Source organism: Musa acuminata, chromosome BXJ3-11 (genome assembly GCF_036884655.1).
Source record: "Musa acuminata AAA Group cultivar baxijiao chromosome BXJ3-11, Cavendish_Baxijiao_AAA, whole genome shotgun sequence".
NCBI lineage: Eukaryota > Viridiplantae > Streptophyta > Magnoliopsida > Zingiberales > Musaceae > Musa > Musa acuminata.
Genome location: NC_088359.1, coordinates 25,685,958 through 25,708,055, shown reverse-complemented (window position 1 = coordinate 25,708,055; position 22,098 = coordinate 25,685,958). Strand labels below are relative to the sequence as shown.

At 42.0% G+C, this 22,098-nt stretch overlaps 1 protein-coding gene across 1 annotated transcript; it reads right to left on the bottom strand.

The window, feature by feature from the left end:
• Nucleotides 1-2,270: 2,270 nt before the first annotated feature.
• Nucleotides 2,271-21,739, bottom strand: LOC103971529 (probable magnesium transporter NIPA2). Its single transcript, XM_009385561.3, has 9 exons — nt 21,547-21,739; nt 21,256-21,412; nt 20,959-21,015; nt 19,320-19,410; nt 19,077-19,237; nt 18,753-18,880; nt 18,531-18,668; nt 3,775-3,867; nt 2,271-2,812 (listed from the first exon to the last, which is right to left on the bottom strand). The coding sequence occupies exons 2-9, from the start codon at nt 21,380-21,382 to the stop codon at nt 2,669-2,671; spliced, it is 939 nt and encodes a 312-aa protein (XP_009383836.1). The 5' UTR covers nt 21,383-21,412; nt 21,547-21,739; the 3' UTR covers nt 2,271-2,668.
• Between the last annotated feature and the right edge of the window lie 359 nt (nt 21,740-22,098).

The window sequence follows — 22,098 nt, the reverse complement described above, 5'->3', positions numbered from 1 at the left end:
GGTATGGTATGGTAAATAAGGCAAGGACTGATGCTCACACCTCCTTTTTCTCTAAATGCACACCTTTCTCGCTGTGGTGAAAGTAGAGAGACAAGAAAGGCGTCTTAGAGAAGTAATGGGGTGGTGATATCGGGATGGATTTAGTGCATGAAAAAAATGAAATCTGGGTCAGAATTTGTCTCAGTATTCATGTCGTGTTGTACTATCACCACACCAACATCTGCTGTGGAATGTGAAGTTTGTATTTAGTGCATGTGAAGGTTTTGCTTCGAAGTGGAAGGACGGATTAGGGATTGTGGAAACAAAAATATTTAATTAAAATAAAATAGATCGAAAATCTCGTTTCTTCTCGTATCGTCGTCGACTTTATTGACGTATTGACTAAAAAGAAACAGAGTTAAATATTTTATTTTCGTAAGTATAAAAATCTTAATATAATTTTTAAAAATATATTGATCAAAATATTAAGTATAACTAATTACAGAGGATAATTTATAATTAACTCAAATTTTGTTAACTTATTCTTATGAGATTATGATTTTTCAACTCCTAATCCATGTGGGATCCATCAACCCTACAAATTATATAACTTAATATTAATCCATTTTTCATATGATAATCGTTGAATCTCGTATTTTGATGATGAAACCACTTGATATGTGTTTATGATTTAATCTACGTTTTGAGTGACGTAGGATACTTCGATCATGATAAGATAATTAAAGTAGAAAAATCATGTTGCGCCGGAGGAACATGTCAAAAGATTGGACGTCAGGCCAATGGATCGGTTGACATATCGACAGAAGACTTCGGGCCGTGGATTCGAGTATCGGGCCAAGAAGAGCGGAGATTGTGCAAAGGAGATCGGAGTTACGGAGTCAACTGTCCGATTGGGCAATAGGCCGCAAGAGAGGACGATGTGCCAAAGAATCGGATGAAGCGTCGAGGGACCAATGACATACCGGACAACTTGATTAATTGCTTAGGATTAATTGTCTCGATCAAAGTTTTATTTTAAGTATGCATGATTAACTACGATAGCTTGAAGACATAAAGCAAGTCTACCGGAGTCAAGTTTGATGGGTGTTCGAGAGTCCGTCGAGAGTCCGAAGATTCGTCGGAAGTGCTGCTGGAACCAACCGAGAAGAAATCGAGGACTTACCGAAGTTTTCGGAAGTCCACCGGAGAGATTGTCGGAGGTTCGCAGAGATCGCTGAGAAGGTTCGGCTACTTGCTAAATACTCGCTGAACTCGCCACAAGATCGGGAGCCTGCTAGGAGTCCGTCGGAAGAAATCCGAGGGTGTATCGGAAGTTCGCCGGAAGTTTACCGAAAAGCTCGTTGGAAGGAAACTTGACGTTGCCGGTTAAAAACTTGCTTAGGACTATGTCTTAATTTCGTAGTTTGTATGTAATTAGGGTTAGGATTAAGGGTTAATCTTATAACCCGGTTAGGGGCCAATTTGGCCCAAGTTCGGACTAGTTTGGGCCAAGTTTGGAGCCCAACCAGTGAGCTGAAATAGTCTAGGCGGTGGCACCGCTAGATTGGGCGGTGGCACTGCCCAGCACCCGAAAGGTCCGGCGGTGTCACCGTCGAACTGGGCAGTGGCACCGCCGGAATGGGCGGTGGCACCGCCGATACACTATCAGTGTCAGACACTGATAGGCGGTGGCACCACCAACATCGGGAACCCAAGATTCAAAATTTGGAGCCCAAATTTGAATCCTCTTAGGGTTTATAAATACCCCTCAATTCTCAACAGAGAATACAACATTTGAGAAGTTAGAGATTGAGATAAAGCCTTAGTAAAGTCTTTAGCAAGTCTTATTTTCAATTGCTTGAGTGTTCACCTCCCTCTTTCTCTTTGAAAATCTGTAAAATATGTGAGTGCGTTCCTTGAATGTGTGAGTGTTTACCTTTCTTAAACCGTTATTTACATAGCAGCAAGCTTTCGGTTTTTATCTTCTCACTTTACTCAAACTACTTTCATCAAGTCATTTATTGTCGAATCAAAATCTCTATGCATTTACGAAATCGTTTTCAAACTTAAAAGTTTTAATCCGCTACACTAATTCACCCCCCTCCCCTCTTAGTGTCGCTCCGATCCTAACAATAATAACAATAACAATAAAATTTGCAATGTCCTGAATTTACTTATCGTTAGTGAGCTCACCAAAATCAATATTGTCTCATATTTGGTACAATCAGGTATCCGAGTAGAGTTATTTGATACAGATGTGCGAGAGAAGGTATAGTTTAACACCGGTGACAGGATCAAGACAATTGTAAATTTCCATCTGCAGATCAAGCTCAAATACAAAAATGGATAGATGCACTCCGAGTGAATCTGGACTCTCAACATACACTCTTTGTCATTCCACCAATAACATACAAGCACATCAAAGTCCAGAACAAAGAATCACAACGTAGGATGTCTCCACAATGTACTAGGAACCATCATCTTCCTATAAATCTCATGATGTTCTCTCTCTTTCTCTGCAATTGTTGCATGGCTTTCAATGAAGTAGTCTCAAGAACAATTTGCAAATGATGTTGCTTGGCTGGTGAGGGAGTTGTATTCCCAGAGGATCTGAGCGTTAAGGTGTTGCTTGACACTAATATTGATCAAAGAAGGAAAGAAGAAATGATAGTCTGTGCTGCTGTGAATGCTATAAGTTGTTTGGAGGTGTAGGTTCTGAGGGCGGCTTCACTCCCATGTCCATTGTCTTGTGCAGAAGGAAAGTCCCAGAGAGTATTGTGATGAACCCGCAAATCTCTGTTACTATCTGTGAAGCATTCTGTGAGTCCCAATCCTGGTTCATACCATCAATGTTGAAGTTAAAATCAACACTCGAGACTTGGTATTTGACTCAAAGACAGGCTTCTTAGAAGTTTGGGCCAGACAGCAGTAAATGCAGGGAATCACATTAGCTGACAATGATTTAGGAAACATATACATAAAGAAAATATACAGAAATCATCCTTAGACAAAGCAAACATCCTCATCATGTATATTATTTCATAATCAGCAGTTGTTCATTAAAAAATTTGTCTTCCTTTGGTGTAGAAGGAAGCAAAAACCCTTTCAGTTGAAAAAGACACTTGTAAATTGGGAAAGCCAAAACAATTTCTTTTAAATGTGCAGAAAAAAGAAAGATAATGCGTTTAGTAGAGCTTTAGTCTTCGCATTTTAGTGCATCGAAACTCAAAATGATTGATGTTTAACTTTTATTTGCCTGAATGGTAAATAGACCATTCAGAAGTATGCAAGTGAGAGAAAGGAACAATTTTGAAATTGATGAGGCAGCATTAGTGATTAGTTATGGTAGTATGTTGTGATGGTGGCTGCAGCACTTAACACAGTGATAAGATTAATATTCTTGCCAAAAAGAGCAGAAGAGCAAACTTTTGGAGGTGTAGGCATGTAGCTAAATTTTTTATATTGCAAGATTGTTTTCTACCACCATATACAAGTTTAAGTTTGGCAGATGATCTTAGATGTTCTAAGCTTCATTTTGTTTCTAAAGTAACAAGCAGCAATCAAGGATCCTAGCAATAAGTTTACCAGTGTTTAAAACTATGCTCCATAGAGATCAAATGCAGCAAAAGTTTGACCTGTGTCAGCAGAGACAAGCCACAGATATTGAAAAATGAACTGAGAAGGGATCAATGGTCTTTCCACATTAGAAAATACAAATGCTTTTGTCTCAAACTCAGAAGGCACAAGAAAATTAGGAAAACAATGACAAACATAAAACAGAGAGTAAAAGATTACCTTGAACATGATCATGCTAGCAAATATGGTGAGAGAAGTGAACATTACATAGTAAACCGGGGATATGACAGCAGTATTAAAGGTGTCAAGTGCCTGCACAGATGAACCCGAACTTGAAATAAGAACAACTGTGTCTTGGTGCCAAATTTGAGTATTGAAAGCACCGGCCTAGATATTTGTATAATTCTACCAAAATGAAATACCTATCTCTTTATTGATTTGATAGTCTATCATCTCTAGACTAGAGAACTTGGTACGAATACAAAAGCATACAGCATCAAAAGTCAATTTTATATGTAATCAAACTATTTACTATTGACTTCATGAGCCCATCAAAGTACAAATTCTATTTGATCCATACTTAAGCAGAGACACATTTAGAAATCATAGTGCAGATAAAGTTCGAGCAAGTAGCGAGGAAACTTCGCAATCTTGCAATGGCAAAGCATCATGGAGAATCGAGCAAGATGGGGCTAGTCGAACCATTGCCCCAAGCAACCGCAGGTGGGCTGCAAGTGCAAACTCACTCTCATGCTGTTGGAGCCACTCAAGAGGAGCACGACAGCAAACATGATGAGCGAGAAGTTGGCTACTCTCCGCGAACGGAGGAGACGTAATCTGGAGCGTCAATCGAGAAAAAGAGCCATAAGGAGAGACTCACAACGGTGGAAACCCACCTAAATGTTCTTGAAGCAAGCTTGGAGGAACTCTACTAAGGCCAACGAAGGCTTCTTGGGATAAAGAGCTCGCAAGAAGAAGCTGAATCTCGAATCGACAAGGTTGAGTCCCTAGTCAATCGATTGACGGAAGACACCAAAGACTCCATATAACATTTGCACGAAGTTGTGGTAGAACTCACTTCCAGAGCGACATTACTCATAAGGGCACTAAATATAGGAGGGAGCAACACCTACGTTGTGCCGTCACAAAACTTGAGGGCACCTGAGTCTCATTGCTATAAGGGTGCTAGGGATGCAAAGGAGCTTAAGAATTTCTTGTTTGACATGGAGCAATATTTTCGAGCTACAAGGTCCGATCCTAAAGATTCCAAAGTTTCGATAGCAACCACATATCTGAATAGGGATACAAAACTTTAGTGGTGAACCCGTTCGGAGAATATCCAACAAGGTCAGTGTCGACCGAACACATGGGAGGACTTGAAGCAGGAGTTGAGAACTCAGTTCCTACCTGAGAACATAAAGTTCATTGCAAGGAGGAAGCTGAGATAACTCCGCCAAAGCACTTCCATTCGGGACTACGTGAATAGTTTTTCGCACTGATACTGGACATACAGGATATGTCCGAAAAGGATAAGTTGTTCAGCTTTCTCGATGGCATGAAGCTGTAGGCACAACAGGAACTGCATCAAAGGAATGTCACCGATGTGATCGGGGTGATTGCAACCGCAGAAAGGTTCATTGACTTTGTTTCCTCAGAGGACTCAGGGAAAAAGAAATAACCTTCGGGAAATCACCCATCGAAATATTCTCGAGGGAAGGAGTCTGGGGATAAACAGAGGAAAAAGAGTTCCCACAAAAAGCCAAGTTCAAAAGGCAAGGCCCCAAAACCTGAAGGATACTTCTTATGCGAAGGATCGTACATGGTGAGGGAGTGCTCATAAAAATAAGCACTCAACGTCTTAACAACTTTAATCTACCCACCCAAATCGGACAAGGGCAAGGTCGTCGCTCTTAGTTCGACTAGGTCAGAATCCAGCAGCAATGATGAGGAGTTGCAAGGACCCCGAACGGGAGTAATGCGTTTGTTGAATGCTATGCGGGGTCAAGTGGGGGAGAACATGAAGGCAAAACCATAAAAAGCAAGGAGTAGCGAGTTGATGTACATGGACATCAAGCTCAATTGCCAAACAACCCATGCAATGGTGGACATGGGCGCCAACCACAACTTTCTTGTCGATTAAGAAACAAAGCGACTTGGGCTGATCTTGGAGAAGAACCCAAGTCGGATGAAGGCAATGAACTCGGAAGCCAAGCGGATGAGGGAGTGCTCATAAAAATAAGCACTCAACGTCTTAACAACTTTAATCTACCCACCCAAATCGGACAAGGGCAAGGTCGTCGCTCTTAGTTCGACTAGGTCAGAATCCAACAGCAATGATGAGGAGTTGCAAGGACCCTGAACGGGAGTAATGCGTTTATTGAATGTTATGCGGGGTCAAGTGGGGGAGAACATGAAGGCAAAACCATAAAAAGCAAGGAGTAGCGAGCTGATGTACATGGACATCAAGCTCAATGGCCAAACAACCCATGCAATGGTGGACACGGGCGCCACCCACAACTTTCTTGTCGATCAAGAAACAAAGCGACTTGGGCTGATCTTGGAGAAGAACCCAAGTCGGATGAAGGCAGTGAACTCGGAAGCCAAGCGGATCTCCAGGCTAGCAAAGGGAGTCCCCATCAAAATTGAAACATGGAGCGGGAGCATAAACATGATGGTGGTGCCATTGGATGACTTTCAAGTGATTCTCGGAATGGAGTTCATGCTCGCGACGAAGTTGGTGCCAATGTCATTCCTAAACTCCTTATGTCTGATGAGAGGTGACGACCCTGTGTGGTTCCCATCTATCAGAGAGGAACCAAGGACCCTCAATAAATATCGACATTATAACTGAAGAAAGAGGTACGAAAATGAGAATTAACCTTCGTGGATGTTATGAAGCTAAAGCCACTAGATGAGGAGGCCATTCATGAACCTGCTATATCGACGAACATTCTGAAGAAGTACACAAACGTTATGCCACCCGAGTTGTCGAAAACTCTACCACCACGCAGAGTCATGGATCATCATATTGAGCTGAAGCCAAGAGTGAAGCCTCCAATGTGACCACCATACCGCATGTCCCCTATAGAGTTAGTAGAGCTCAGAAAGCAGTTAGACGAATTGCTAAGCGGTGGTCTCATCTACAATTCTAAAGCATCATTCGGAGCTCTAGTTCTCTTTCAAAAGAAACAAGATGAAAGCTTCCGACTATGCGTCGACTATCGAGCCCTCAACAATGTGACGGTAAAGAACAAGTATCTTATCTCGCTCATCACGGACTTGTTTGACCAACTAGGTAAAGCAAAGTATTTCTCCAAACTCGACCTTCGGTCATAGTACTGGCAAGTGCGCATTGCGGAAAGTGACGAAACAAAGACTACCTGTATGTCCAGATACGGAGCGTTTGAGTTCTTATTGATGCCTTTCGACTTAACCAATGCTCCGACCACATTCTGCACTCTTATGAATCAACTATTCAATGAGTATTTGGACAAGTTTGTGATCGTCCACTTGAACAACATCGTCGTCTATAGCCAACCACTCGAGGAGCATATCGAGCACCTTCAAACAACTTTCAAGGTTCTCAGGGAGAACACTTTGTTTGTGAAAAAGGAGAAGTGCTACTTTGCTTAGACGAAGATCTTATTCTTAGGGCATCGAATCGGTGATGGTTCCATTCGGATGGACAAATCAAAGGTGCAAGCTGTTGCGGAATGGCAAACTCCAAAGAAGGTGTCGGAGTTAAAATCCTTCCTTGGTTTCGTCAACTACTATCGACGCTTCATAGTTGGGTATTTGAAGCGTGCAGCTCCACTAACGGAGTTGCTGAAGGAGTAGCCTTGGAGATGGTTTGACAAATATGAAGCGACATTCCAAGATCTAAAGGTTGCTGTGTTAGAAGAATCGATGCTCAAATTGTCAGACTATGGGGAGCCCTTCGAAGTCCATACAGATGCTTCAGGCTTCGTTATTGGGAGAGTACTCATGCAGGAGGGTCACCCGGTGGCCTACGAGGGCCACAAGCTCAACGAGACTGAGCGACGGTATTCGGTACAAGAGAAGGAGACGACAGTGGTGGTAGGCTGCCTACATGTTTGGCAGCACTATCTTTTCGGATCGCGATTTCTGTTGAAGACAGACAACATTACTTTGAGTTACTTCCAAACTCAAAAGAAACTCTCCCCAAAGCAAGCACGATGGTAGGACTTCCTAATCGAGTTTGATATGGCAATGAAGTATAAGCCTGAAAGAGCAAATGTCGTGGCCGATGTATTGAGCCGGAAAGTGGAGCAAGTGAATGCCATGCAACTAGAGGGCGGAGGCCAAGCAAGTCAATTGCACTCCAACTTCCTTTCTTAAATCAGGGATGGACTGTACAATGATGCCCAAGCAGTACCTCTGATGCAACTAATCAAAAAAGGCAATGCATAATAATTTTGGGTCCAAGAGGGACTCATCTACACAAAAGGGAATAGGCTTTATGTTCTTTGAGTGGACAATTTGAGACGTGAACTCTTGAGAAAGTGTCATGATTCCCTTAGGGCTAGACATCCAAGCATTCACAGAACCTTAGCTCTCGTAGAGAGGGCCTTCTACTAGCTAAAGATAAGGACTGATGTGAAAGAATATGTTCGAACGTGCTTCACTTGCCAACAAGACAAGGTGGAACAGCAGAAGCCGGTGGGACTTCTGCGACCATTTCCCGTACCAGAAAGGCCGTGGGAGAGTATTTCCTTAGACTTTATATCAAGCTTACCAGTACTAGGGGGACTCGGATCCATACTCGTGGTAGTCGATCTATTTTTGAAGTATGCAACATTCGTTGCTGTACCCCTACACTATTCAACAGAGGAAGCGACCAAGCTGATGATGAAGAATGCAGTGAAGTATTGGGGAGTCCCGCACAATATCATCAGTGATCAAGACGCTTGGTTCCTAGGACGATTCTAGACCGAGCTATTCAAATTATTGAGGCCTAAGTTATACTTCTCCATAAGCCTCCACCCCCAGACGGATAGCTAAACTGAAAGGATAAAGTCACTCGATCAATATCTTCAGCACTACGTGAGTGCCAACCAACAAGATTAGGTGAAGCTATTGGACATAGTCCAATTCTCTCATAATTTGCAGCAAAGCTCTACATCCAACGAGAGCCCCTTCGAGATCATTATAGGACAACAACCATCGACTCCTCACACCTTGGCTATCGGTTATACTAGGAGTAGTCCATCAGCCTATCACTTTGCAAAAGAATGGAACCAAAATACAGATATTTCTTAGGCTTAGTTGGAGAAGGCGATCAAAAAGATGAAGAAGTAAACAAACTTGGGAAGACGACCGTAGGAGTTCAAAGTTGGTGATTTGGTATTGGCGAAGCTCTAACCAATATCACTCTAATATTTTAGGCACAAAGTGCACAAAAGATTGGTACGCAAATATGAAGGACCCTTCCCAATTATCAGTAGTGTGGGTAACGTCTCCTACAAGTTATAGCTATCAGCGTGGTTTAATGTTTTTCATGCCAACAACTTGAAAACCTACCAATCAGATCCGCAAGATGCTTCCCGAAGTGTTCCAACTCGGCTACCCCCCACCAGAGCCTCCTATGAGAAGCGAGTTGAAAATATTTTAGCATATCGTAAGATAAATCTACCTAACAGAGCTGAGCAGACCGAGTACTTGGTGAAGTGGTGAAAGCTTTCCTGAACCGAAGCCAATTGGGAGCCTGAAGATGCCCTACGATATAAAAAAGCAGCCACCAAAGTCTACCAGTAAGCGTCGACGAGGGCATCGATAGTTTAAGTGGGGGAGAATGTCACGAACGGTCACCGTGCACTCGCAATAACTTCGTTCAACGAACCATTCATCGTTTTTGCAGACTTGTACAGATGCTTAGCAGCATGTTTTGCCTTGGTTTTATGTGTTCTTGCTTGCAAAAATGTAAGCTCGAATAGGTTACAGCGCTACAGTGTGACTGCCTGTCGCACTAGGAAAAATACCCTTAAAATGGCTTCGTTTTCGTATGCAATGGCCTGTTTTCTGTAGACCGTAGTAGCACGCGAAACGTTAGCCATCTCAACACCCTAGAAACCCCCGGGTGGCACTAGGAGGGATGGGGTTTCGAGGCAATATCGAGCGTTGAACACTCTTCACAAGTTCGCACGTTAACTTGACGGGAACTTGCCTTCGTGCTCGACACCCTATCACGAACGGTCGTCGCGCACCATCAACAACTTTGTTCAACGAATCGTTCATCGCTTTTGCATGCTTGTACCAAGACATAGCAGTATGTTTTGCCTTAGTTTTGTATGTTTTTGCTTGTAAAAATTCATGTTCAAACAAGTTGCAATGCTGCAGTGCGACCGCTCACCGCACCGGGCCGAACTGCCCAGAACAGCTCCATTTTGTATGTCACGGCTTTTTTTCTACAAGCCGCAGCTGCACGCGAAACGTCAGCCATCTCAGCACCCTGGAACCCCTCGGGTGGCACAGGGCTGGATGGGGCTTCGATATATTATCGGGCGTTAAAAAATCTTCATAAGTTCACACATTAACTTGACGGGAACTTACCTTCGCACTCGACACCCGGTGAGCAGTTGTTTGTGGACTTGCAACTGTTCGTTCTATCTTCTAAAGTCCTTGTTTTCTCCTTTCTCTCTTTTCTCTCTTACACTCAAGGTGCTTGTTGAATTGCTTGTAAAGCTTTCCTCTCCGCGAGACGTCGAGACTTGTCTATCGCTCGTTTTCAATCTAATTAACTTTCTGTTTTACAGGTCCTTCGGGACCTGTACAAGGTTGTAACTAGGCTAAACCTTTACAGACGCATATGTCGCAAGGGTGCCTCATGACTTAGGCACTCCCAGTTAAGTCCAAGGTGTTGGCATAAGGGTGTTTCATGACTTAGGCAACTTCAGCTAAGTTCATGACTTTACCGCAAGGGTGCCTCATGACTTAGGTAATTCCAGCTAAGTCTGTGACATTGTGATATCAGAGCAGGCAAGCAATTCGAGCAAGCAACGAAGAAACTTTACAATCTCGCCATGGCCAAGCATCGTGGCGAATCGAGCAAGGCGGGGCAAGCCGGACCATTGCCCCAAGCAACCGTAGGTGAGCTGCAAGTGCAAACTCGCTCTCATATTGATGGAGCCACGTTGGAGGACCATGGTAGCGAACATGATGAGCGAGAAGTTGGCTACTCTCCGCCAGTGGAGGAGACATAATTTGGAGTGCCAACCGAGAAAAAGAGTCATAAGGAGAGACTCATAGCGGTGGAAACCTGCTTGGATGTTCTTGAACCGAGCTTGGAGGAACTTTACCATGGCCAACGAAAGTTTCCCGGGGTAGAGAGCTCGCAAGAAGAAGCTGAATCTCGGATCAACAAGGTTGAGGCCTAAGTTGACCGATTGTCAGACGACACCAAAGACTCTGTGCAACATCTGCACGAAGTCATGGCAGAACTTACTTCCAGGATGACCATGCTCACGAGGGCACTGAATGCAGGAAGGAGCAACACCCACGTTGCACCGCCACAAAACTTGAGGGTACCCAAGCCGCATTGTTATGGAGGTGCTAGAGATGCTAAAGAGCTCGAAAATTCATGTTCAACATAGAACAAAACTTTCGAGCTACAAGGCCTAATTCTGAAGAAACCAAAGTTTCGATAGCTACCATGTATTTGAATGGGGATGCAAAACTTTGGTGGTGAACCCGTTGGGAGGAGATCCAACAAGGTCGGTGTTGGGTGGACACATGGGAGGACTTAAAGCGGGAGTTGAGAACTCAGTTTCCACTTGAGAACACAGAGTTCGTCGTAAGGAGGAAACTATATGAAGTAATTTTCTGCACTAATGCTGGACATACAGGACATATCCAAGAAGGATATATTGTTCAGCTTCCTCGATGGTTTGAAGCCTTGAGCTCAACAAGAACTGCATTGAAGGAATGTCACCGATGTGATCGGGGCAATTGCTGCCGCAGAAAGGCTCACCGATTTTGTTACCTCTGAGGACCCAGGAGAAAGGAAACAATCTTCAGGAAATCGCCCCCCAAAATATTCTCGAGGGAAGGAACCCGGGAATAAATAAAGGAAGAAGAGTTCCCACAAAGGGCCAAGCTCAAAAGGCAAGGCCCCAAAACCTGACGGATGCTTTTTGTGTGGAGGGCCGTACATTTTGAGAGAGTGCCCACAAAAGTAAGCACTTAATGCCTTAACAACTTCTATTCATCCCCCCAAATCGGACAAGGGCAAGGCTGTCGCTCTTAGTTCGAGTAGTTCAAAATCCAGCAGTAATGATGAGGAGTCGCAAGGACCCCGGATGAGAGCATTGTGATACTTGCTCTTTACCGTCACTTTGTTGAGGGCTCGATAATCGACGCATAGTCGGATGCTCCCGTCTTATTTCTTTTGGAAGAGAACTGGAGCTCCGAATGGTACTTTAGAACTGCGGATGAGACCACTGCTTAGCAATTCATCTAACTGTTTTCTGAGTTCTGCCAACTCAGGAGGGGGCATGCGGTATGTGGTCTCATTGGAGGTTTCACTCTTAGCTCCACCTCGATATGATGATCAATGCCTCTGCGTGGTGGTAGAGTCTACGGCAACTCGGGTGGCATGACGTCTGTGAACTCCTTCAGCACGTTAGCCACCACAGCAGGTTCATGAATGGCCTCCACGTCGAGTGGCTCTAGCTTCATAGTGGTCACAAATGTTAATTCATCTTTTTGTACCCCTTTTTTTAGTTGTAATGTCGATATCTGTTAGGGTTCCCTAGTTCCTCTCCGAGAGACATGAACCACATAGGGGTCGTCACCTCACATCATGCATAGGGAGTTTAGGAACGACATTGGTACCAACTTCACTACGTGCATGAACTTCATTCCAAGAATCACTTGGAAGTCATCTAGTGGCATCGTCATTATGTTAGTACCCGCTCCATGTTCCGATCTTGATGGAAACTCTCTTTGCCAACCCGGAGATTCGCTTGGCCTTCGAGTTCACCGCCTTCATTCGACTTGGGTTCTTCTCCAAGATCAGCCCAAGCCGATTTGCTTCTCGGTCGATAATAAAGTTGTGGGTAGCACCCGTGTCCACCATCACATGGGTCGTTTGGCCATTGAGCTTAATGTCTACGTACATCAGCTCGTTGCTTCCTACTTTTTATGGTTTTGTCTTCATGTTCTCCCCCACTTGACCCCGCATAGCATTCAATAAACATATCCTGCTCATCGCGGACTTGTTCGACCAATTAGGCAAAGCCAAGTATGTCTCCAACCTTGACCTCCGGTCGAGGTACTGGCAGATGCGTATTATTGAAGGCGACGAAGCAAAGACTACCTGCATGACCAGGTATAAAGCGTTTGAGTTCTTGGTGATGCCTTTCGGCTTAATCAACGCTCCGACCATGTTCTGCACTCTTATGAACCAACTATTCAAAGAGTATTTGGATAAGTTTGTGGTCGTCTGCTTAGATGATATCGTCGTCTACAGCCAAACGCTCGAGGAGTATATCGAGCACCTTCGAACAATTTTCAAGGTTCTCAGGGAGAACACTTTGTTCGTGAAAAGGGAGAAGTGCTACTTTACTCAAACATAGATCTTTTTTTGGGGTATCGAATCAATGATGGCTTCATTCAGATGGACAAATCAAAGGTGCAAGCTATTGTGGAATGGCAAACTCTAAAGAAGATGCCAGAGTTGAGATCCTTCCTTGGTTTTGTCAACTACTATCGATGCTTCATAGCGGGGTATTTGAAGCGTGCAACTCCACTGATAGAAAGCATGAAGAAGGAGCAGCCTTGGAGGTGGTTTGACAAATGTGAAGCAGCATTCCTAGACCTGAAGGCTGTTGTGTTGAAAGAACCAGTGCTCAAATTGTCGAACTATGGGGAGCCCTTCGGAGTCCATATAGATGCTTCAAACTTCGCTATTAGAGGAGTACTCATATAGGAGGGTCACCCAGTGGCTTACGAGAGCCGCAAGCTCAACAAGACCGAGCGACGGTATCTGGTGCATGAGAAGGAGATGACAGCGGTCCACTATCTACAAGTTTGGCGGCAGTACCTTCTTAGATCGTAATTTGGGCTGAGGACAGACAACATCGCTTTGAGCTATTTCCAAACTCAAAAGAAACTCTCCCCAAAGTAAGCACGATGGCAGGACTTTTTGGTTGAGTTTGATATGGCAATGGAGTACAAGCCTAGAAAAGCAAATGTCATGGCTGATGCATTGAGTCAGAAAGTGGAAATGAATTCCATACAGTTGGAAGGCAGAGGCCAAACAAGTCAGTTGCACTCCACTTTCCTTTCCAGGATCAGGGATGGACTGTACAATGATCCTCAGGCAATAACCCTGTTGTAACTCATTAAAGAAGGCAAGGCATGATAATTTTGAGTCCAGGAGGGACTCATTTACACAAAAGGGAATATAGCTTATATTCCTCGAGTGGACAATTTGAGGCATGAACTCTTAAGAGAGTATTACGACTCCCTTTGGGCTGGACATCCAGGTATTCACAGAACCTTAGCTCTCGTGGAGAGGGCCTTCTACTGGCCAAAGATGAGGACTGATATGGAGGAATATGTTCGAACATGCCTCACTTGCCAACAAGATAAGGTGGAGCAGCAGAAGCCGGTGGGACTTTTAGAGTCGTTGCCCGTACCAGAAAGGTTGTGTGAGAGCATTTTCTTGGACTTCATATCAAGCTTGTCGGCAATAGAGGGACTTGGATCAATACTCGTGGTGATCGATCGATTTTCAAAGTATGCAACTTTTATTGCTGCACCCCTACACTGTTCAGCAAAGGAGTCAGCCAAGCTGATGATGAAGAATGTGGTGAAGTATTGGGGAGTCCCACACAATATCATCAGTGATCGAGACGCTCGATTCCTGGGACGATTTTGGATCGAGCTATTCAAATTGTTGGGGTTTAAGTTATACTTCTCCACAAGCCTTCACCCTTAGGCGGATGGCCAAACTAAAAGGATAAACTCGCTCTTTGAGCAATATCTTCGGCATTATATAAGTGCCAACCAACGAGATTGAGTGAAGCTATTGGATATAGCTCAATTCTCCTATAACTTGCAGCGGAGCTCTGCGTCCAACAAGAGCCCCTTCAAGATCATTACAGGACAACAACCATCAACACCTCACATCTTGGCTATTAAGTATACTGGGAATAGTCCGTCAGCATATCACTTTGCAAAAGAATGACATCGAAATATAGATATTGTGCGAGCTTACTTGGAGAAGGCGGCCAAAAAAATGAAGAAGTAAGCAGACTTGGGAAGGCAGCCGCAGGAGTTCAAAGTCGGTAATTTGGTGTTGGTAAAGCTCCAACCAGCATCACTCTAATTCTTTAGGAACAAAGGAACAAAGTACACAAAGGATTGGTGCGCAATATGAAAAGTCCTTCCCAATTATCAGTAGAGTGGGCAACATCTTCTACAAGTTACAACTGCTGGCATGGCTCAAAATTCATAATGTTTTCCATGCCAACAACTTGAAAGCCTACCATTCAGATCCGCAAGATACTTCCCGAAGTGTTCCAACTCGGCCACCCCCCACCAAAGCCTCATATGAAAAGCGAGTTGAAACCATTTTAGCAGATCGCAAGATAAAGCTACCCAATGGTGCTGAACAGACCGAGTACTTAGTGAAATGACGAAAGCTTCCCCGAAACGAAGCCAGTTGGGAGCCTGAAGATGCCTTACGATATAAAGAAGCAGCCATCAATAACTACCAATAAGCGTTGACAGTTTAAGTGGGGGAGAATGTCACGAACGATCATCGTGCACCTACAACAACTTCGTTCAACGAACCGTTCGTCGCTTTTGCATGCTTGTACTAAGACATGGCAGCATGTTTTACCTTAGTTTTGTGTGTTTTTGCTTATAAAAATACATATTCGAATAGGTTGCAGCACTGTAGTGCGACCGCTCGTCGCGCCGGGCCAAATTGCCCAAAACAGCTCCGTTTTCACATGTCGTGGCTTGTTTTATGTAAGTCATGGCTGCACGTGAAACATCAGCCATCTCAGCACCCTGAAACCCCCCGAGTGGCACTGGGATGGATGAGGCTTCGGTATATTATCGGGTGTTGAAAAATCTTTACAAGTTCACACGTTAACTTGATGGAAACTTACCTTCGCACCCGGCACCCGATGAGCAATTGTTTGTGGACTTGCAACTATTCATTCTACCTTCTAAAGTCCTTGTTCTCTCCTTTCTCTCTTTTCTCTCTTGCACTCAAGGTGCTTGCTAAATTGCTTATAAAACTTCCCTCTCCGCGAGGCGTCAGGAATTATTCGTTGCTCATTTTCAATCTAATCAACTTTCTGTTTTACAGGTCCTTCAGGACCTGTACGAGTTTGCAACTAGGCTGAACCTTTGTGGACGTATATTTCACAAGGGCGCCTCATGATTTAGGCAATCTCAGCTAAGTCTAAGGTGTTAGCGTAAGGGTGCTTCACAACTTAGGCAACTTCCGCTAAGTTCATGACTTTGCCGCAAGGGTGCCTCACGACTTAAGCAATTCCAGCTAAGTCCATGACAACCCGATGAGCAGTTGTTTGCGGACTTGCAACTGTTCATTCAACCTTCTAAAGTCCTTATTTTCTCCTTCCTTTCTTCTCTCTTTTGCATTTAAGATGCTCACCGAATTGCTTGTAAAGCTTCCCTCTTCACGAGACGTCAGGACTTGTCCGCTACTCGTTTTCAAACTAATCAACTTGCTATTTTACAAGTCCTTCGGGACCTGCATAAGGTTATAACTAGGCTGACACTTTGCGGAGGCATATATTGCAAGGGCGTCTCATGACTTAGGCAATCTCAACTAAGTCTGAGAAGTTGGCACAAAGGTGCTTCACGACTTAGGCAATTCTAACCAAGTCCGTGACAATTACCGTAAGGATGCCTCACGACTTAAGTAATTCTAGCTAAGTCCATAACAGTGTGGTGTGAGAGTGCACGTATATATTAAGATGTGCGATATGGGAGTGCATATATATATTATGACGTGCAGTGTGAGAGTGCACGTGCATGTTATTACATACGATGTGGAAGTGTACATGCATGCTATTACGTGCGATGTGGGAGTGCACGAACATATTTATATGCGATGTGGGAGTGTACGTACATGTTACAATATATAATGTGGAAGTGCATATGTTATGACGTGTGGTGTGAGAGTGCTCATATATGTTATGAAATGTGATATTAAAGTTCATAAATGTATTATGATTTCTAATAGCATGCACTACGAATTATACTCAGATGGACATGTTATGTTTTACTTAAAATTAAAATTTTATCTCCTTATTATGTATTTATTATGTTATGAAGCATCTATTATGAAAAGTTTTATGTATTTGTATATACGATGTGCGGTGTGAGAGTGCATGAATATTTTATGTTATGTGATGATGGAGTTCATGTATGATTTTCTCTTGCATGCTTTGAATAAGAGTTTTATCGCATTATGCATCCATCAAGTTATGGGGTGATATATTGTCAAAATGACTATAAGAAGATATAGACGATGACTAATAAGCATTTTATATATATATAAATTCTAGACATGATATGTATTTGCTTCTTTTTTTTTCAGTTAAGTGTTTATCACATATGTACAGGTGTCAAACACGACCAATACTGGAAAAACCTTGTCATTTTGTTTAGCATATTTTAAAGTTGCCCACATTTTCATTATGTAATTGTTAACAGCATAAGTAAATAAAAAGGTAGCATCCTATTCCAATCATGCATATAGGATATGGACGAAAATAGGAAGGGTATTATAGGGCTAATTATATATTACCCTCTATACTAGCTACCTTTAGCATTTCGGTCCCTATACTTTAAAAAGTTACATCAGCATCCCTATAGTTACAAAAGTAAAACATCTAGGTCTATTTATCCTAATGTCGATGATTTTATCAACAAAAACATGAATAAAAGGATAAGAAGATAATTTTAATATTTTAATTGGTGGTGATGAACAACATCAATGGTGGCAGATGGCGACTCCACTAGGGGTCACGGGTGGCTGTTGTGGATGAGAAGAGCGAAAAGGTAAGGGTCGTTCTGCGTCAGTGTCGATGTAGATGCAGAGCAGCTCTTACCTCTCACCGTCGCTCTCCTCATCCAAAACAACCATCCGTGACCCTCAGCGATATCATCGTCCGCCACCACTAATATCATTCGCTACCACTAACTAGTGTTAAAATTACTATTTTATCTTTTGCTTTCATGTTTCTATTAGTAAAACTGACATTGTTAGGATAAATGAACCTAGATATTTCACTTTCATAATTATAGGGATGCCAATATAACTTTTTAAAGTGTAGAGATCAGGATGCTAAAGGTAGCTAACTAAGGAGTAATATGTAACTAGCTTAGTGTCACACCTATATACATTTGATGGGATTATGAAATATCACTAGCAAACAATATTCCTATAACTAGTCCACCTAAAAATATTTTAAAATGCCACATAACAAGCATTAAGTATTAGATGTCAGACAACCATACAAAATTCTGCGAACAAATTAAAACAAAAAGTATGAAGAAGAAATAGGTTTTCAGTAACTTATCATCAGCTATCTTTTGGGCTTACTATTGCTACTTCTAGTGAAAATAATTTATTATGAGCAAACTAATCAACTGAAATTAAAAGGCTAACATAAGTGCAAACTTCACAATTAGGTTATCAAGGTTTCAAAATATATACCAACTTTGATACTTTTCTGGACCATAAGAGATCTGTTGAGACATCTTTATGCACTAACCACTAGAATGTCTCAACAGATCTCTCTGTCTCCCCCTTTCTCTCTCGATATCTCTCCCTCCCCTCCTCCTCCATCTATTATATTTACCTAAAATTACCATGCATGTTAACTACTATTTACCTTTTAATTAAGAAAATGTTATAATTGAAGAAGTTTCTAGATTAACATATGCAAGCTGCAAAACTGGGTTACCTTGTTCAGATAATTCATCTGCATGAGGCAACACATTACTACGACAAGTATGAAAATCCAAGTCTGGACATAGACAAATTGATTCATCCCCGAAAAAGTTAGCTTTAAAGCAATGCCCACTGCTTTTACACTCATAACCTGCACAGACAGAAAAAAGAAGAGATAACACTAATGGAAGCAAAAAAAAAAAGAACTTGTACATTTTGTGGTGTGCCAAAGTACCGTCAAGGAACCCATGAGTGAGCAAATTCCAACATATATCACCATATGTGTTTGACCATAACGAGGAACTAGCTGGACAATGAAGAAAATGACCAAGAACAGGACCACACAAGCATAAGAAATAAAGCCTGAAGGTAAGAAATTACTTTATTAGTTTGCAGAATGTCCCAAGATTTGCAAAGTGCAGACGTTTTTTAATCAGAAGAAGTATATCAAGCTTCATGTTGAAAATTCATAAAATGCATGTACCATATGAGCAAATCTGGATGAACATGAAAACATTAAGAAAACCACCATGACAAAAAGCATCTGGATCGGCCTTACCTGGTTCAGTGGCAAGGTACCACACTTCCTTAACTGACTCAATGTCTTTTTCTATTGGAGCATGTAAAACAATACTGGTAGAACCCACAACACAAAGAACACATCCAAGGACACCAAATATGTGCAGTTTCTCATTCAACATGAAATGAGCCAGCACTGCACTGTAAAGGATAGCTTTGGTTAGAAATACTTTAGATTGGCTTATAAAAGTTAATTTCAGGACTGACACAGTTTTCGCCATACCTGACAATTATACTAAGTGCTCCAAGAGGAGTCACAAGAATTGCGGGAGCAAATGCATAGGCAGCAAAGTTAGCTGCCTCACCAAGTATCACTGGAGGCAGTAATTGTTAACAGCAATAAATCACCAGAGTTGTCAGAATGCAGGAGGCAATAAATTGTTTACAGAAATGAATCACCAAAATTGTCAGAGTACAAGTAAAAGTTGATACAATGTAAAGTGCATCATTGACCAATACAGTATGCTGGGCAACAGTGTAAAATTACAGTTGTGTGGTGGATTAGAAGACAAAATACAAACATATTTGCATCTGTGGTTTCAAGTGAAAAGAGATAAACAAAACTTTCCCTCTTTTCTAAGTTATAAGTGCTCTTATGTGATCAAATCAAAGAGAACTACTCACACAAAATTCAAGCATAAATAGAATTGATCTAAGCAAAATAGTAGTTACATGCTGTTAAGTCCTGTTTCTAACCAATATAAACCCATTTAGTTGCAAATTATCAAGTTTGCTAAGTGAAGAATATAAAAGAGTTATTATATGAAGGAAAAAATTCATATAATTATGCCCATCAAATTATCTGTTTTAGGTTCAAAGGGTTAGCATATATTTTTAAATGATAAATGGTGAGGGTGAGCTTTGGTGCCATGGTTAGGTTACTTATTATGTGAGTGATAATAATTCAAGTCATCAGACAGCCTCTTTGCTTGCAAGGTTAGGCTGCATAAATTAGTCTCCCCAAACTCATTGGTAGGAGACTTAATGTTAGGCCACCCAAAATGACTAGTATGTTCCTTCTTAGGTTCAACAGGTGTAGCATTCCTCATGAAGCAAATAATCAACCAAAATTATCAATTGTGTTCAATATGCAGGTGACACTATGATTTGAATTTGAATTTTCTTGAAATATGTTCTTTTTCTTGTCCGTGTGAAAGACCGTTATTCTCAAAGTTAAGCTTGAGGTTGAATCTCCACATGGAATAAAAACATTTCTATAAGTTGACTTCAAATACTCTTATTGTCTCTTTTCCATAACTAGTTTGCCACAATTGTAAATGCAAAACATAGCCAGATACAACCACAGATAGACAAAGCTACTTGGTGCCAAAAATTCCAAATTGTCAAAGTTGATTAAGCAAACTATTCAATGATAAGCACTCGAGTATGGTACCTAGAAATTTCTTGACGGGGTTAACTTCTCATTTTCCAGTATTGTGAAAACATACCCTTCATTAACACTTATCTTGGTTAAGACCGAAGATGATAATAGATTACGGAACAAGTGATCCTCACAAAAAATATTTGAATTCTGGCCTAAATTAAGAACCAAATATATCTTAGACATAATCGGTTTGTTTCTAGCCAATTAGGAATTGTCTGATTCTACATACCAACACCATTAACAAATTGTTCATTTATTCAAGTGTGTATTATGGAATTTCTAGAAGTGAATCCTTGTTTATCCACAATTAAAGCAGGAAATTTGATGGCAGAGAAATTCTTTGCAACTGTTGTGCATGCAAGATCAAGTGAAAGTTTAACAATTGTTACAATGCTGTCATATATTAAGATTGGTCAGGTCTAGGAACACTCGGATACTCCTTCAGATAACAAATGGGAAAATTGAACATGGTACTTACTGGTCAGCATTCCAGCCCACCATAGAGGCTCATACAAGTATGAGAAACCTCCCGATCCTGAAATGTTGAAAGGAAAACATAAAAAGCAATTACAAGTTATGGAAAATATTACAACTCGTATGCAAACTAAGAGACAATGTCTTGACAATGAAGTTTGATTCTGTAAGACACAGGGTACCATTCCCGGTATACCAAAAATAGCATATTTAGGGTAAATTCTGAAAAGCTTTCGTGATCAAATCAACAGCAATAAAACAGAAACAAAGACTAATAATTCTCTATGAAGAAAGGCAAGACCTGCACTGACTCCATAAGCCCCTGCTCTTTTCAGCCCCTTCTTCTTCACGATGAAGCTCGATCCGATGAAAATACTGGACGACATGGCCAACACGAGCCCCCGAATGTTATCCACCGACACCCCCATCCCCGAACCCTCAGATCTTCGAATATAAATCTATAAATCCATCAAAACCAATCCTCATGTAAAATTCAACATAAAAAATAACAAAATGAACCAAAAAGAGGCATCTTTCTCTATGAATCCAAGAAACTCCGATTTTTCCAACCAAAACCGCGATCGGCACCCACCAAAACGATCGGAACGGGGCGAGCGATCCGAAGGTAATGGAGAACTGGGGGGAGCTCATGGGGATGGAAGGGGAGGAGGGGGGTGGGGGGAGGCGCAACAGAGCGCAACGGGGCAATTCTGCCGATGGCTCTCTTGGGGTCCCCAAGCCAAAACAGGGTTCGTCCCCGTCATTTAAGCGCTCGCCTCTCCGACTCCCGCGCTAAGGCTCGTTCGAGTTGCGCGTCTGCGTCTCCCTACATCGGAACGCCCCTTGTGATGCTCAAAGTCTAACCCTTGGATTTAGGATCGACGGGTTTTATACGGTCAAAAGGGACTCAACAACGGTACGACAGCGATGATATAAAAGAAGGAATGTTTGCATGTATATTCTTGCAAATGATGGAAATAGCATTTTCTCTCCACTAGGTTTCATTATTGCACATATATAATTTTGTACATATATCCCTTCAAATATTTGAAATGTCCAAATATGGCATTTCAATTGGCATCCGATAACTCTTATTACTCATTTTTATTATTGAATTTTTTAAATATATTACTTTAAATTTCCT

What these genes read in the sequence shown, in the direction of transcription:
- LOC103971529 (XM_009385561.3), bottom strand. Translation starts at nt 21,382, where the DNA reads ATGGGGGTGTCGGTGGATAACATTCGGGGGCTCGTGTTGGCCATGTCG. An exon ending in GTGGGCTGGAATGCTGACCA is followed by an intron (nt 19,411 to 20,958) that starts GTAAGTACCATG and finishes TACTGCCTCCAG; the next exon opens with TGATACTTGGTGAGGCAGCT. An exon ending in GTACCTTGCCACTGAACCAG is followed by an intron (nt 18,881 to 19,076) that starts GTAAGGCCGATC and finishes TCTTACCTTCAG; the next exon opens with GCTTTATTTCTTATGCTTGT.